Raw genomic sequence first — 15,319 nt, 5'->3', positions numbered from 1 at the left:
GCCTAGATTTCATTTCACTTGACTAGAAGGGAAGGGTGACAAGACTGGAGAATTGAGATGTGTTGTAAAGGGTTGTGAGTCCTTGACAACTAAACTGAGTCCAGGACAGTTGCTGCCAAAACCAACACCACACTGCATTTTCACAGTCTCACTCTCTCTTTTTTATTACTAAATGAACCCCTGTACCTATATCTCCACTTGTCGGATATTCATGTTACACGCCTCCAAATCATATCAAATCAACAAACCATTACTATCTTTCTAATTAATGCATATTTTATCGACATAATACTATACAATATACACCAAGTATTTATTTTACCTCAACATTTCTGTTTACACATGCCTTGAAATTCAACAAACTAGGTTGTGTTTCCCTTGGAATTGTCTTTTTTCGATGCAAGTTGAAAGAGAGAAAGAAAGAAAGCTTGTTAATGATTGTTTGTTTATTTATCTTATACATTAACTTATGTTGTCCAGAGAGAGGGCCTCAAATCTCAATCAATCACAGTGAAAGACATTATGAATAAAGAAAATAAAAGGCAAAGGAGAGTGAGAGTGGGGGAGTGTGGGTTCTGTACTGTCTTAGCCTGTCCCCCCCACCCAACACACACACACTCTCTCTCTCTCTCTATCTCTATGACTCTTAACAGTCTAAATCCAAAAGCCACTACCACATTGGCTTTTCTTGCCTTTTGTTTATGTGCTTCCTATGCAATTGTCTATGTCTGCTGCCTCTGCTCCCCCTTCTCAGTACCTTCAAATGGGGGTGGAATCATACGTTGAATTTCTTCTTCTTATTTAATATCCTTCTTTTCTTATCTTTAAATCCTCTCTTCTGAACATGACTTTTCTTGTTCTTTTCTCTTCATCCTTCCCTTGATTTATCACTGTAGTGTGCTGCCCCTCCAAATATGAATTCTTTTTTCATAATTTAGCCTCTTTTCTATGCTATTTATACTTTCCACTTTCTGGGGTTTCCTTTTCTTAATTCCACTTGGTGGTGAAACACTCTTTGCCTCCTTTCAAGTTGTGAATTTTCTAGCTGCTTCCATTTGAGTCTCTCAAGAGCCTACACCACTAGGTGTTCATGGAAATTGATCTGAACCATGAAGTGACCGAGGTTGAGAATAATGCACTCTGTGATGGGGAATGTGAGAAAGGTGGTGGTGCTGGTGGTTGGTCCTCTTCAACTTGTTCATCATCTAGTTCCTCTTCAGCTCATGTGTCCTCTTCTTACCTTGAGCTTTGGCATGCTTGCGCTGGCCCTCTCACCTCTCTTCCCAGGAAGGGAAATGTGGTGGTCTATTTTCCACAAGGTCACTTAGAACAGGTTGCCTCTTTCTCTCCTTTCACACCAATGGAGATTCCCACCTATGATCTCCATCCACAGATCTTTTGCAGGGTTGTCAATGTCCAACTACTTGTGAGTACTCAATTCTCCTCTTAGATTCACTTGTGTTTACTGAATTTCATGTAAGATGTCATCATTTTACTTGGCCCTTTCATTGGCTCTATTGTTCACTTGGTTTTGCTAAATTGTCACTTCCTTGAACAGGCCAACAAGGAGAATGATGAGGTTTATACACAGGTTACTTTGCTTCCTCAGGCTGAGGTTTGTTTTCGTTTGAACTTTGAAGTTGTTTATGTTTTGGTGTGTTTCTAATTTGTCATGGTTGAAATTTGGTGCTTCTTCATGGGGGAAGTAGACAATTCTTAAGCTTCTTTCATTGTTTAATTAGAAGAAGGAATATTTGTCTCTATGAGCTTGAAATGTTAAATGATGCACCAATTGTTCATTTGCTGCATAACATTAGTAACTCTTTACACTGGACTCTTTTCAGTTGGAAGGGATGCATTCAGAGGGCAAAGAACTTGAGGAATTGGGAGCAGAAGAGGAGGGAGATGAAAGATCACCAACTAAATCAACCCCTCACATGTTCTGCAAAACACTAACTGCCTCTGATACCAGCACACATGGGGGCTTTTCTGTTCCTCGTAGAGCTGCTGAAGACTGTTTTCCTCCTTTGGTGTGACATCTTTCACAGCATAAAAATAATTATAAACACTTCTAAAGAAGAAAAATTAAAAGTAAAAAGAATCAAACTTCTTCTGTAAATTAAAATCAACTTATGTACTTTGGCTTTTGAAAAAGTTAGATAAGAGAACTTATGTAAAAAGTTAAAATGCTTGATTTTAACTTGCGAGATAAGTTTAGTTCATTTTACCTTCTTACTTTCTTATATGTGTTCATGGAGAAGATTATCTGAAAAGACCAAAGTTTGACTTAATAGCCTTGCTTAACTTGGTGAATTATTCCTTTTACTTTTACTGCTACAGGATTATAAGCAGCAGAGGCCCTCACAAGAGCTTGTTGCCAAAGACCTGCATGGTGTGGAGTGGAAATTTCGTCACATTTACAGAGGTAATGCAATTAGAAAAACAAGGTGTGAAGTGTGACTTCAATCTTCATATATTGACTAAGGCCCCCATTTGGTTTACATTGAGAATCAATTTATCACACTGTAACATGTTCCAAGATAAAATCTGTGGCTAAAATTAATTTAGATAGACATCTAAATCATGTTCAACTGTTCAAAGTCAATTCTACTAAAGCAAACAGACACTAATTGGTACACAAAATCGATGTGGTAATATGTCAGGTCAGCCAAGAAGGCATCTACTCACTACTGGTTGGAGTATTTTTGTGAGCCAAAAGAATCTTGTTTCTGGCGATGCAGTGCTCTTTCTAAGGTATATATCTATCAACTGTTAGTTTATGTATGGAAAAAGTTTTAGCTACTCTCGAAGCATGTTTTTCTTTTTTGAAATACATCTTTGTCACCTCAGCTGTGATTCATGATTGTCTCCTATTTTAACCAAGTTTTTAATACAAACATATATATATATATATATATATAGAGAGAGAGAGAGAGAGAGAGAGAGAGAGAGATTAAAATCTCTTGCTGCACCCAAGAATCCTTGGCGTGTGCGTGTGTTGAACTGGACGTTTTAATTGACATTAATTCTTATATTGTTGACTAGGAGGAGCAACCTCTAAAGCTCCTAAACGTGGATCAGTCTCACGTACAATTATTAATTATTAATAATGGTCTTCCAATAATTTAGTAGAAAGTAATTGTCAGATGCCAAAAAATAAACATGGATGTTATTAACTTCGTCTTTTTATTTGAACACCTAATAGTTTCTTATGTTGTAACATTCATATGAGAAAAAGGCTATATGATCTAATCACGAACTATTAATACTAAATAATAATTTTTTAACGTTGTATTTTACTATTGAGGAGCTGCATTGTCTTAGATAGAGACCATAAAGTGCCAAAAGGGGAGTACAAAGCAAATATATGTACTTACAATTTACAAAACCTAACTCAAAGTCAAAATTGATGGCCCTTTTACATGAGAATCAAGAATTTAAGTCTTACCAAATTTTGAAAGCAAGAAAAATGAGTAATAATATCTTTTGGAAGCCAATTAAATGAAACTTGAAATTCTAACTATCTAGTGGCAGAGAAAGAAGAGTCTATCGATCGGTCATTAAAGTACCTTTCAGATCCTAATTGCTTATTAATAATGCCTTTGTAGGGGTGAAAATGGTGAACTGAGATTGGGAATCAGAAGAGCTGTTCGACCTAGAAATGAACTTCCTGAATCAATTATCGGTAGCCAGAACTGTTACCCCAATGTCCTTTCTTCTGTGGCAAATGCAATATCCACCAAAAGCAAATTTCATGTTTTCTACAGTCCAAGGTACTAATACTGACTGTTCATGTCTTCTTGCTTTGTAAGATGTATGAAGTTTACACTGCAATTATTTGTCCTTAGATTTAAATTTTGGCTGGGCAACACAAGGGCATGTTGTACTTTGAAAAAATATCTTTTTGTTTTTACTTTTAATTAAAGAAAGGGCACTTAAATTTTATTCTTTTACTTTATTTTGTATAAATGTTAACAGTAATCACATGGTAAAAACTAAATAGATTTGAGTTGATATGTCTGTAAGTGTGTAGGTATTGCAGCACTTTGTCTATGAAGTACTTAGAAGAATGGATTGTGTGAAACACTCCAATGATGTGGATGGAAGAATAGGAAACACTTTGATTTAGACAGAAATGGCCGTGTCCTTTCTAGAAACTCAGATGATAATATATTGGCAGCTTACTTAACTAGCTTTTCTCCTCTGATAGGCCTTCTTAGAAATGAAACCTTTTACCATAATCTTTAATTTCTGTTGATATGTAATCTCTTCCCTCTTTGGTTTCTTGTGTGACACTAGCAACAAATTCGTAATGTTTTTGAATTTGATATAATACAGGGCAAGTCACGCAGATTTTGTTGTTCCTTACCAAAAATATGTTAAGAGCATCAATAATCCAGTGAGCATTGGGACAAGATTCAAAATAAGATTGGAAATGGACGAATCTCAAGAAAGGAGGTAGACTACAAATAGTTATAAATCTTTACTCCTATGTCTTTGTCCAAAAAGGTTTTTGCGTGTGACATATTGGTATATTGCAGGTGTAGTAGTGGCACCTTGATTGGAACGAGTGATTTGGATCCCTATAGATGGCCTAAATCAAAATGGAGGTGCTTGATGGTACATTTTCAATTTTGCTTTGTTACTATGCAGTACTCTTTTACCACATTTATACATTTAGCATTGGATTTACTTCGGTTTTGTATGCTCCCCAAATTTGCCATTGAAGCATATGATCTATCAACCGGATTTTAATTAATGAGGCTGAATTCACATGTTTTTATCTCTTCATATTGTAGTTTGCAGTTTTTGAGAAATACATGAAGAATTGAAAGAAGTTCTAAAGGCATATTACTGTGAAGCCATTTTCTTTGTGAACCTCACATACACATAAAAATCTAATTCCATTTCCCCAACTTTTATACGTAATATTTGCTTGCACATTTTTCGTATCTCACTTTAAATTGTTTTACATATATCATATCAAAGAGATGCTCTTCAACATGAAGGTTGCATTTGCAATCCACCTATCAAGCTAACATTTATGAACCGAGCCGAGTTAATGACCACTTGGTCATGATGATCCCTTCATTAATGTAAGCCTTCTGTGACATGCAACAGGTCAGATGGGATGAGGATATTGAGACTAATCACCAAGACCGCGTATCTCCATGGGAGATTGATCCTTCTGCTCCTCTCCCCCCCTTGAGCATTCAGTCTTCCCCAAGACTGAAGAAACTGCGGACAGGTCTACAGGTTGCCTCACCTAGTCACCTCATCACTGGTACGAGTCCTAACACTAAACTAGAATTAGGCCCCATTTGGAAAAGTTTATTTATAGTTTTTTTGGATTTATCTTATGGCATAAGCACTTGTATAAAACTTTGAGAGAGCTTATGAAAACAACTTGTGATGTGTTCATAAGCAATTTTCAGCTTATGAATCTGTTCGAATACAAACATAGAATTGTTTCTAAGAGTTTTTCTACTAAGAACAAATAGTTTTTAATAGTAGGGAAGTTTTCCAAAAAAAACTCTTCTAAACTAATATCTAAATAGACTCTCGATAATTCTCCATAATAGCTTATGAAAACAAATTTTATATAACTCCACTTCACCTTCTATTATAAAAACAACTTATACATAATATTAATTACTTACATAATAAGTACCTATTCAATAAGACCTTAATTAAGTTATCTTTCCAAATAGACCATAAGTCCATAGTGATTGTTAACTTGATATATCCTGATCAACATCTTGTTTGTTTCGTGTAGCAGCACGAGGCAGTGGGTTGGTGGGCTTTGAGGAGTCTGTAAGATCACCTAAGGTCTTGCAAGGTCAAGAAAATGCAGGTTTTGTGTCACTCTACTACGGATGTGATGCAGTAACCAAGCCACCAGGTTTTGAGATGAACTCTTCGAGTCATCCAAATCTTGCATCAGCTGAAGTAAGAAAGGTCACCACTTCTGAGCTTAGTAGTGTTCACCCTTTCAGTTATGCAAGCTTTGTGGAAACTAACAGGTTTCCAAGGGTCTTGCAAGGTCAAGAAATATGTCAACTGAAATCCCTGACTGGAAATGTTGATTTGAACCTTGGTGCTTGGGGAATGCCCAATCTAAGTTGCTCAACTTTCAACCTCCATCAAGCAACCAAACCCAACTTTCAATCTGCACTTTTTCCTTATGGGGATATTCACCAACCTGGTCAAACTAGCTTGTTTTGCTCAAAACCCACCGGTTTTCAGAGAGAGAATGCCCCATTTAACAAGCCACCAACTCAGGGAGGGATAATTGTAAATGAAGTTGGAAGATCAGATCTCCCAAATGAACATAAGCTGCAGGACAATATTTCTGCTGCTGCTGCTTCATTGGGGGCTCCAAATATGGGGGTTCCTAGTGACAACAATGCCCAGGGAAAGGTAAATGGCTGCAAACTATTCGGGTTTCATTTGTCTGGGGAAGCTGCTACCCAGAATTTACCGAACTCTGCTAAAAGGAGCTGCACAAAGGTGAGGGATGATAACAACAAAATTATGTTATGATATGCCTTTTTCTCTCTGAAGTTTTACCCACCTATGTAACATACACTAAATGAAGGTTCACAAGCAAGGCAGCTTAGTTGGAAGAGCTATTGATCTTTCAAGACTGAGCGGCTACAATGATCTGCTGAGTGAACTAGAGAGACTGTTTGGCATGGAAGGCCTTCTAAAAGATCCTGATAAGGGATGGAGGATTCTCTACACTGACAGTGAGAATGACATAATGGTTGTGGGGGATGACCCATGGCAGTAAGTATTCTTCTTCATGGACTCAACTCAAATCAACACTTTAAAGAATGCTACTTTTGCAACTTATAATTAGTTATCAATAATCATCACCTGTCTCAACATGTACTCTAATAGGATAGACAGAAACTGCTAACTCTTGTACTCTATTCTTTATGTGAGCTATCTAGTGTCAAGTTAATGTGATGTACTTTCTAGGTGACACTAAAAGAATTTGCATGTTTCCTATGGTTGCAGTGAGTTTTGTGATGTGGTGTCTAAGATCCATATATATACCCAAGAAGAAGTGGAAAAAATGACAATTGGGATGATCAGTGATGATACTCATAGCTGTTTGGAAGAGGCACCAGTGATTATGGAGGCTTCAAAGTCTTCCTCAGTGGGTCAGCCAGATTATTCTCCCACGGCAGTTAGAGTCTAAGTTTCAGGGTTGTCTTAAATATTTATTATGTTGGTCCTGTCTCTGTACAAGATTAATCAACACGTTTAATGCTGTGTTTGGTTACTACCCTTTGAGTTTGTAGGCCCAGCAAAATTGCATGGTCAGCGCTAGAAAGACTGACAATTAAGTGCACTAAAGTAGCTAAATAAGGGTCTTGGCATCATATAATAAGCCATTATGGCTTGAGTTACGTACACTGGAATAATGGTGATGGTTTCCAAGTCTTCCATGCATGGTTGCGAAATATTGCTACCACTGTTAGGAACCTATTTGAGATGTGATGCGGGTTTGAAGGTACAAATATTTAGGCAAAAACTTGAGAAATGCACTCTAGTTACGAATCAATTAGTATAAATTTTCATTAGAAAATGCATGAAATAGTTATTCAATATCTATCACGTTATTTCAGCTTTACATGCCCCTAAGGCCCTAACACATTACTGTAATGTAGGAATTAATTTCTTTTACAGAATTGTTTTTCGAGAGAAATTATCGATTTGAAGATTTTCAAAATATATAAAAATATGATACAGAAATTCTTATTTCTTGGACCAATGATCAATTATCGTGATTACAATTCTCGTTTGATGAATGTAACATTAGTTTCACAGACATCTGCAACCAGGGGCTCAGCAGCATCCAAGATTTATTAAAAGACTGGCATCATGTAAGGTATGGTGTCATCACATGTTATTGCTCCTTGAAGAGTTCACGTCCGATAATCATTCTTCTGATCTCACTTGTTCCTGCCCCAATCTCGTAGAGTTTGGCATCTCTCAGGAGACGACCAGTAGGATACTCATTCACATAGCCATTCCCACCTAAACATTGTATGGCCTGAAAATTTGGTGGGGATAAGCATTAAAAATGTGAAAAAAAGGAACAGCAGCAGCAACTATAACCGATGCAAGCAAATTATTTACCTGCAAAGCAACCTGGGTTGCTCTTTCAGCGGCACAAAGTATGGCTCCAGCACAATCCTGAAATCAGTAGTCAAGACAGCATGTTTTACGAAATGAATAGGCATACAACCATGGTGAAAAACAGAAAATCTTTAAGTTTGTTAGATTGAGGACCAGGGTTGAGGCCAGTAAAATTGTAACGAACCAAAATCTTAGCATAAATTTACGATCAAGTTTAAAACAAACACAGAAAACATAAATTTTCCAAGAATTATAATTTGACACTTCTAATACCATATCATGACAGCATCATTACAGTACTACTCACAGATGCACTGCAGTTGCACACTGCATTCATGTTATACAGCGCAAAAATGGACCCAAAGGCCAAAACAAATAAACAGGGTTAAAAAGAGGGCACAAAAATAAAAATCAAAAACCAAAGTTAATCATTTCATGCAATATGTGTAATCCATGAAAAAATATGGATGTAGTTTCATAAACAGAAAAAGTACATTTAAAGAACCAAATGATGAACCTTAATAGTACTATTTCAAGTTTTCAACCACAAGATAAAGGCATGTGGACGCACCTTTGGATCAATTTTTCCATTGTCGCAGTCTCGAGCTACAGAATACACATAAGACCTGAAATGAAGAATGTTATCGACTGCCATGCAAACTTATTTACTAAGTGAAAAGAGCAACATTAGAATCTTCTACCTTGAGGACTGTAATGAAGTATACATGTCAGCAATTTTCCCCTGTAACCAAAAATCGTTTGACAACGTGATTGGCTAAGACACATACTATACTTGATAATTGCAAAAAATATGTTGAGCATAACAAACCTGTATAAACTGAAACTCCCCAATAGGACGACCAAATTGCTCTCTTTGTCGAACATAAGGAAGGGCAACATCAAGACATGCCTGCATAATACCCAGAGGACCAGCTGCCAAAACAAGTCTCTCCAGATCCAGCCCAGACATCATGACATAGACTCCTGAAACAGAAAGAATAAGCGGTAATGGCTGACACTTGACATGCAACAAACTTTTTTCTTTTTATTAGTATTTACATTGTAAAAAGAGAAAGGAAAATTAGTGGCCCAAATTTAGAGAGTTTCTTTTAATTTACATAAATTTATATATCAAGTGTGCTTGGAAAGTGGAGCCAATAATAACAAAATTCTGATTCCGAACTTAGAAGTAACAAAGGTAAGAACATAAGAAATATACTATTTTCTCTATTTCTTCAAATGTTTGCACATTAATGGTAAAGAAGAGATAGGCTAACATGATAGATCAATTTGAGCATATCGACGTGGGAATATGAACCTGTTCAGATTCATTTTAAAATGAGTTTCTGAAAGTGAAAATACAAGTATTTTTTAAATATTAGTGCTTTTTAATATAAGTGCTTTTTAAAGATTAAATCCAAATACAAAATAAATTTTTCATTAAAAAAAAAAGTTTAAAAAATAACTTATAAATAAGTTCATTATCCAAATGAGTCCATTATACCAACATAAAGATGATTTCATTTTAAAAATAATATAGAAGAGTGCAAAAGAAGTTGCAAGACCTTTCCCTTCTTTCCCGAGAACATTTTCTTCTGGAACAAAGCAATTCTCGAAGACAAGCTCACATCTGCCCACAGAATTCCATTTTATCAGCAAAAGTAAGGGAAAGTGATTGAAAATGGATTATATGTTGAAAATTTCTCACAGAACATGCGCACATACGTATCACTTCCTCGCATTCCAAGTTTATCCAATTTCTGGGCAGTACTGAATCTGTAGTCAAACAGAAATAAATGTCAAATTTTCATCTTTCATCTCTAATTTTCACAGTAATCAAATGATTTATCATTTAAGTGGGGCCCCATCCTTTCAATCATGTGAAAATTGCTTCTTCTTCTTCTTCTCACATATATTACATGCATATGCATATTATTTATGAGTGATCATGACACTTTCTTTCTCCATCATTTTCAGAAACGGGTTTTGCAAGCTATAAACTCAGGAATCGAATTTAAACTATTTGATGCCAAAAGGTTCAGTACTTTTAACTTTTTACTAAAATCATTTTGCATAATTGCTAACACATGGTAAGTCCCACTAAATGAGTTTAGTGTTGGATGATAGATGAGAGAAATTTGGTTTAAGGTACAATTTAAAATCCATTAGTTTGAGAAGCATCAGTTGTCAAAATGAAACTGCAGCTTAAAATCATGTGATGCCAGTAAAGATTAACAACCTATGGTTTGATTGACTGTACCAAGTGGTCACATTATTGCCTAAGAATTAACTAAGTTGGAATGCAGAGGTTTGTCCACTTATCATATAACTTGTCAAGGCTCAGAACAAGTACCCAGGCATTCCCTTCTCGATGATGAATGCAGTAATTCCTTTTGACCCAGCAGTTATATCTGTTTTTGCATATACAACCTGATTCAATTCAACACAATCAAATAAGTGCTACACATTCTCAGTGTATGCCTTGACTGTAAGATCTAGTTTTACATTAAATGAGCATCCGGTTTCCCTGTATAAGCTATAGGAAAAGAAACTAGTCAAGATCACAAAAATTAACCCTCTTAGATCTGCCAAATATAAAATAGAAAAATATGCTATCCACATTAATTATAAAATATCAATTCCGAAGGTTTACTTAACCCAAGAAGTATGATAAATATGTTAGCATTGTATGACCCATATAGCTGATCTTATAATTTTGCAATCAGGTCCTCAAATCATGATAATGATATGTTGTTGCATGGAAAAATGATCAATTAAAATAAAAAATTAAGGAAACATTGTCATTTTAATTTTCTAAAGGCAGATCATACAAGAATAAGGTCAACGCAAGAGCATGGGAAAATACAATGAAATTTTAAGAAACATACTAATGTTTGAGCAACTGGCCCATTAGTACACCACATCTTGTTCCCATTAAGTACATAGCCCCCATCAACTCGATCAGCCTTGCATTTCATGCTGACAACATCAGAACCAGCTGCAGAAAAGTTCAATTCACTTTGTAAAGTCCTTGGAATATCTAGAAATGCAAAATATTACTGTTCAATTTCACATATCTTACAATTGGGCTCACTCATTGCCAAAGCTCCCACGTGATCTCCAGAGATAAGCTTCAAAATTGAAGAGAAAAAAAACAACTTAGCCTATAAATAGATAGATATATTGAACCAGAAAAGTTGAGAAAGACTATTAATTAGCACAAGAAATGGGTGAAAAGCTATGAGCATTTTTTGCTGATAAAGTTGATACTTTACACATCATCAGCAAGAGAGCAAGGCAGAAAAATTTCACAGAAAATAATTAAGATTAAACTTCACAGAACTGGAACCTTAGGCAAATATTTCTGTTTCTGAGCAGGGTTTCCATTCCTCACCTAAACAAAACAGAAATTAGCAAATCTGAAGATTCATTGGAATTGGAAGATCATAAAGCAAAGAATGAGAGATACTTAAGTTCTCTTCAATTACCAGCTGATTGATACACAAGTTTGAATGAGCACCATAAGAAAGACCGACAGATCCTGAAGCACGGCTAATCTCTTCCATTGCTATACAGTGATACAAGTAACCTAGGCCAAGCCCTCCATATTCCTCTGCAAACATGCAGAAATAGAATTGGAAATGTTTGTTGGCATTACAACACATGACCATATTGTAAAGATTCCAAGTATATTTATCTTAAGTTGACCACACCCTAAGAAGGAGAATTAAAAAAAAAAATGATGCTCTTATCCATATGACTCCATTTATTGAAGAATGGTGATTTCTGAATAAATGAAAGCCTGCAAAATGAATTAGTATAAGGTACCTAACCTTTCTCTGGGGAGAGGTAAATCAAACACCTTTTTTCAGTGATTGAAAATAATGTGCATCAGAATGAATTGTGCTTTGTTAGCATTTATTATCTTCACAATCATATCACACGGTCTACAGGGAGAATAACAACTGTCTAATGGAAGTCACAATAGTAGATAAAACTAACAAATAACAAATCTGAAAGGGGTCTTTTATTTGCTTTTACATATCAAAAAATGGAAGCAGTGAAGCAGGGAAAATAGACTACCTGGTGCAGTAATCCCAAGGAGATTAAATTCTCCCATGCTTTTCCATAAGTTCACCTCCTATAGTTACATCAAAATGTAATCAGAATGTGCAACATACTATGAGTTATGTTCATGGACATGATAAAACCATATCCCTATACACACCTTTGGGAAATAATTCGTGTGGTCTATTTTTGAAGCATGAGGGGCAATATTTTCCGTGGCAAACTGAGCAACACTTTCTTTAAACTGAACCATGCAATAAAACCTTCCAATCATTACATTCATAGCATAGCTCAACTTTTACAAAAAAATGCAGAGCCAAATAATTAAAGCTGTGCTTGGCTACCCATTGATGCAAATATGACTCTTTTTCCAAAAAAATAAAATAAAAAAATGTCAAACACTTTGACTAAAGTTTGAAACAAAGAATGGTGGGTAGAAGAACCTGTATCTGAGTTTCGTCGAAGAGCAAGGAGGTGGAGAAAGCAGCAGAGTGGCGCTGAGATTTGGTTCTGAAAACCGCAGAAAAAATGGACCTTGCAGTGTTGATCCTATGCATGGTGGAAGCAACAAAGATGGGTCACACTTGAAAAATGAAAATGGATCGATGGATTATTGCTTTCTCAGTTCGCTGATGATAATAATTCGTGTTTTTGGTACAAAGAAGAAAACAAAATATTAATATAAAAATGGTAAAGGAAGTAATATATTAATGGCAGATTCAGATAAGAACAGAGGTGTTGGCAACTAGCCACGGTGGAACATCGTTGGACCTCAAACACAATCAGATGTTCATTTCATTACGAAACGTTTCCTAAGCTTCATCCTCCAACCAAGGTCCAAGAATGTTACAAACAACTTTTTTTATTTTATTTTTTATTTTATGGGAAACACCTTTTTTTTAAACAGTTTTTTATTTTAACATTTTGCCATTTTTGTTTTAAATTTAAAAGAAAACACTTTTTTTCTTAAATAACATTTTCGAAAATTGCATGTCTTTAGCTTTTAGTCTTTTAAAAACAAAAAATTCAATTTCATAAGATGAAAAACTTTGTTGCTTTTTCGTCTTACAGAGACCAATTTTTAAGAAGATCAAAGAAATATAATAATAATTGACAGAAACAAAATGAATACTGCTAAATTCTAAATAAATTTATAAATATTAAATGTTGATTTACACACATAAAAAGTTAAAAACTTCATTTTTAACTGGCTAAATAATTATTTAAAAAAAAAAATAGGCCTTAAATATAAAATTTTATGTACATGACATAGTGGCTTTCAAGTTATAAATGTCGCAAACATTTTTTTATCTTCTAGAAAACTGTCATTATATGGACGAGTGCTTTTAAAATGGGCCCCATTATTTAACTACGGTTTGGGACATTAAAAATTAATGATTGTTAATTATTAGACAATAGCTTTTTTTTTTTTTTAAATACTACGTAACAATATAATTTTTATCACACTCTTTTAACATACCTATCTATAAGTTATAAATTTTTTATCATTAGTTAAAATGTAATGAAAATCATAAAATTAGTTGAAAATTTCATTTAATAAGGTGTTTTACTAAATTTTGTATTATTTAATAAATTTTAATTAATAAAAAAATATACTTGAAAAGTGTTTTGCTAATTTTTTTTTCTTTTTATATTCAATGAAATGATACATTTTTTCATTATCTAATAAAATGATATAGTGTTTAGTTTTAATTATAAAATATAAAATATACAGTACCTTAAAAAGTTATAAATAAGTTATTTCAATTTCTAAAAATAAATTTTTTTTTGAGATCTTGAACTTTTAATTCATTTATCAATTTAGATTTTTATTAATTAACATAAGTTGATATTTTGATATTTACGTAAATGTTGACATGGTATATCATGTATCACATTATATATATATATATATATATATGAGGATGAGGAATTTGTTTACACTAAGAGTAAATTTACCAAAACTTGATTCATTTAATAACTCATGTTTTATATTAAATTTCAATGATCAAACCGTTAAATTTAAAGTTCTTAATGCATAAATTAAATTTATAAATTTTAAAAAAAAATAAAAATTATTTAATATTTTGTTTCATTAATTCAAATTAACGGATAATCATAAAAACATAAGTCGGTATTTTTTTTTTATTGATGACCTTTGTCGGAGAGTCGAATCCGGAAAATATATTCTTGTTTGGAGTGAACCTTGATTAAGAGATAGTAATATGATTAGCTCGCCTATTATCCCTTATCTATTTGACATGAAATTAAATGGTCTCATTGATCCTGATAATCATAGTTGAAAAATTGATACTATTAAAGACATTTTTGATGAAGAAGATTATGTTCTTATCCTCAGTATCCCTCTGATTGATGATTTTATTACAAGTCAACAAATATGGAAATGGTGTAGAGATGATCGTTTTACTATTAAATCTGTCTATCATGGATGCATGCATCATGTATTAAACTATGGCCATTTGCATGCTATTGGTGTGTGGAAAGAGTTGTGGAAGCTCAACATTTTGGCCAAAGTTAAAGACTTCCTTTGGTAGTCCTGTAAAGATTGTCTTTCCACCAAGCTAAATCTCTAATCAAGAGGTGTGCCATGTTTGAACACATGTGTTGTTTGTGATGATCAACATGAGAACTCTTGGCACACCCTGGTTGTTCCTTCACACAATAGTGTTGGAACTTCAATTTTGTTAGATAGCAGTTACTCCTACTTTTTAATAAAATGGATAGTCTAAAGGATCTAATTTTCTCTGTTTTGCATAATTGGAGCCTTCACAAAGTTACTGAATTTGTCATGCTAGCTTTTGAGTATTTGGACAAGCAAAAATAAGAAGCTCTGGGAGAATGCTCCTTGGAACCCACAACAAATAAAGTTGAGAGCCGAAAACACTCTTGTTGATTGGAGTTAGGCACGCAACCACAAATCATTGTCCCAACAAATCATCAAACAACCTTATATCTCTAAGTGGATTCACCCAAAGCGATGAGCTTAAGTGCAACGCAAATGTAACTCTATTTACTACTAAGGATTCATTTGGAGTTGGTTTCTGTCTTTGTAATTCAGATTGCTCTTTTATGAGGACCA

General features: G+C 34.3%; 2 protein-coding genes across 3 annotated transcripts; one reads left to right on the top strand and one right to left on the bottom strand.

Annotated features, from left to right (window-relative positions):
* Positions 1–526: 526 nt before the first annotated feature.
* On the top strand, positions 527–7,461 carry LOC109798909 (auxin response factor 4). Of its 2 annotated transcripts, none has more exons than XM_020359343.3 (12): positions 527–1,426; positions 1,559–1,615; positions 1,845–2,030; positions 2,341–2,425; positions 2,664–2,754; positions 3,609–3,773; positions 4,339–4,458; positions 4,542–4,620; positions 5,122–5,284; positions 5,780–6,510; positions 6,599–6,789; positions 7,024–7,461. In XM_020359343.3, the coding sequence occupies exons 1-12, from the start codon at positions 1,091–1,093 to the stop codon at positions 7,205–7,207; spliced, it is 2,388 nt and encodes a 795-aa protein (XP_020214932.1). In that variant the 5' UTR covers positions 527–1,090; the 3' UTR covers positions 7,208–7,461. The 2 variants fall into 2 exon arrangements, with proteins under 2 accessions (XP_020214932.1, XP_020214931.1); XM_020359342.3 differs by having other exon boundaries at positions 534–1,426; positions 5,777–6,510.
* A 280-nt stretch (positions 7,462–7,741) lies between these two features.
* IVD (isovaleryl-CoA-dehydrogenase) lies at positions 7,742–13,046 on the bottom strand. Its single transcript, XM_020359344.3, has 15 exons — positions 12,663–13,046; positions 12,380–12,463; positions 12,235–12,292; positions 11,640–11,764; positions 11,501–11,545; positions 11,234–11,282; positions 11,040–11,149; positions 10,505–10,581; positions 9,877–9,927; positions 9,717–9,781; positions 8,981–9,135; positions 8,853–8,893; positions 8,723–8,777; positions 8,152–8,208; positions 7,742–8,065 (listed from the first exon to the last, which is right to left on the bottom strand). Exons 1-15 carry the CDS (start codon positions 12,774–12,776, stop codon positions 7,919–7,921), a joined length of 1,233 nt encoding a protein of 410 aa, XP_020214933.1. The 5' UTR covers positions 12,777–13,046; the 3' UTR covers positions 7,742–7,918.
* Positions 13,047–15,319: the final 2,273 nt, after the last annotated feature.

This window comes from Cajanus cajan, chromosome 8, assembly GCF_000230855.2.
Source record: "Cajanus cajan strain Asha chromosome 8, NIPB_CcT2T_4, whole genome shotgun sequence".
In the NCBI taxonomy this organism is placed as follows: Eukaryota; Viridiplantae; Streptophyta; class Magnoliopsida; order Fabales; family Fabaceae; genus Cajanus; species Cajanus cajan.
This window is presented reverse-complemented; position numbering and strand designations above follow the sequence as displayed.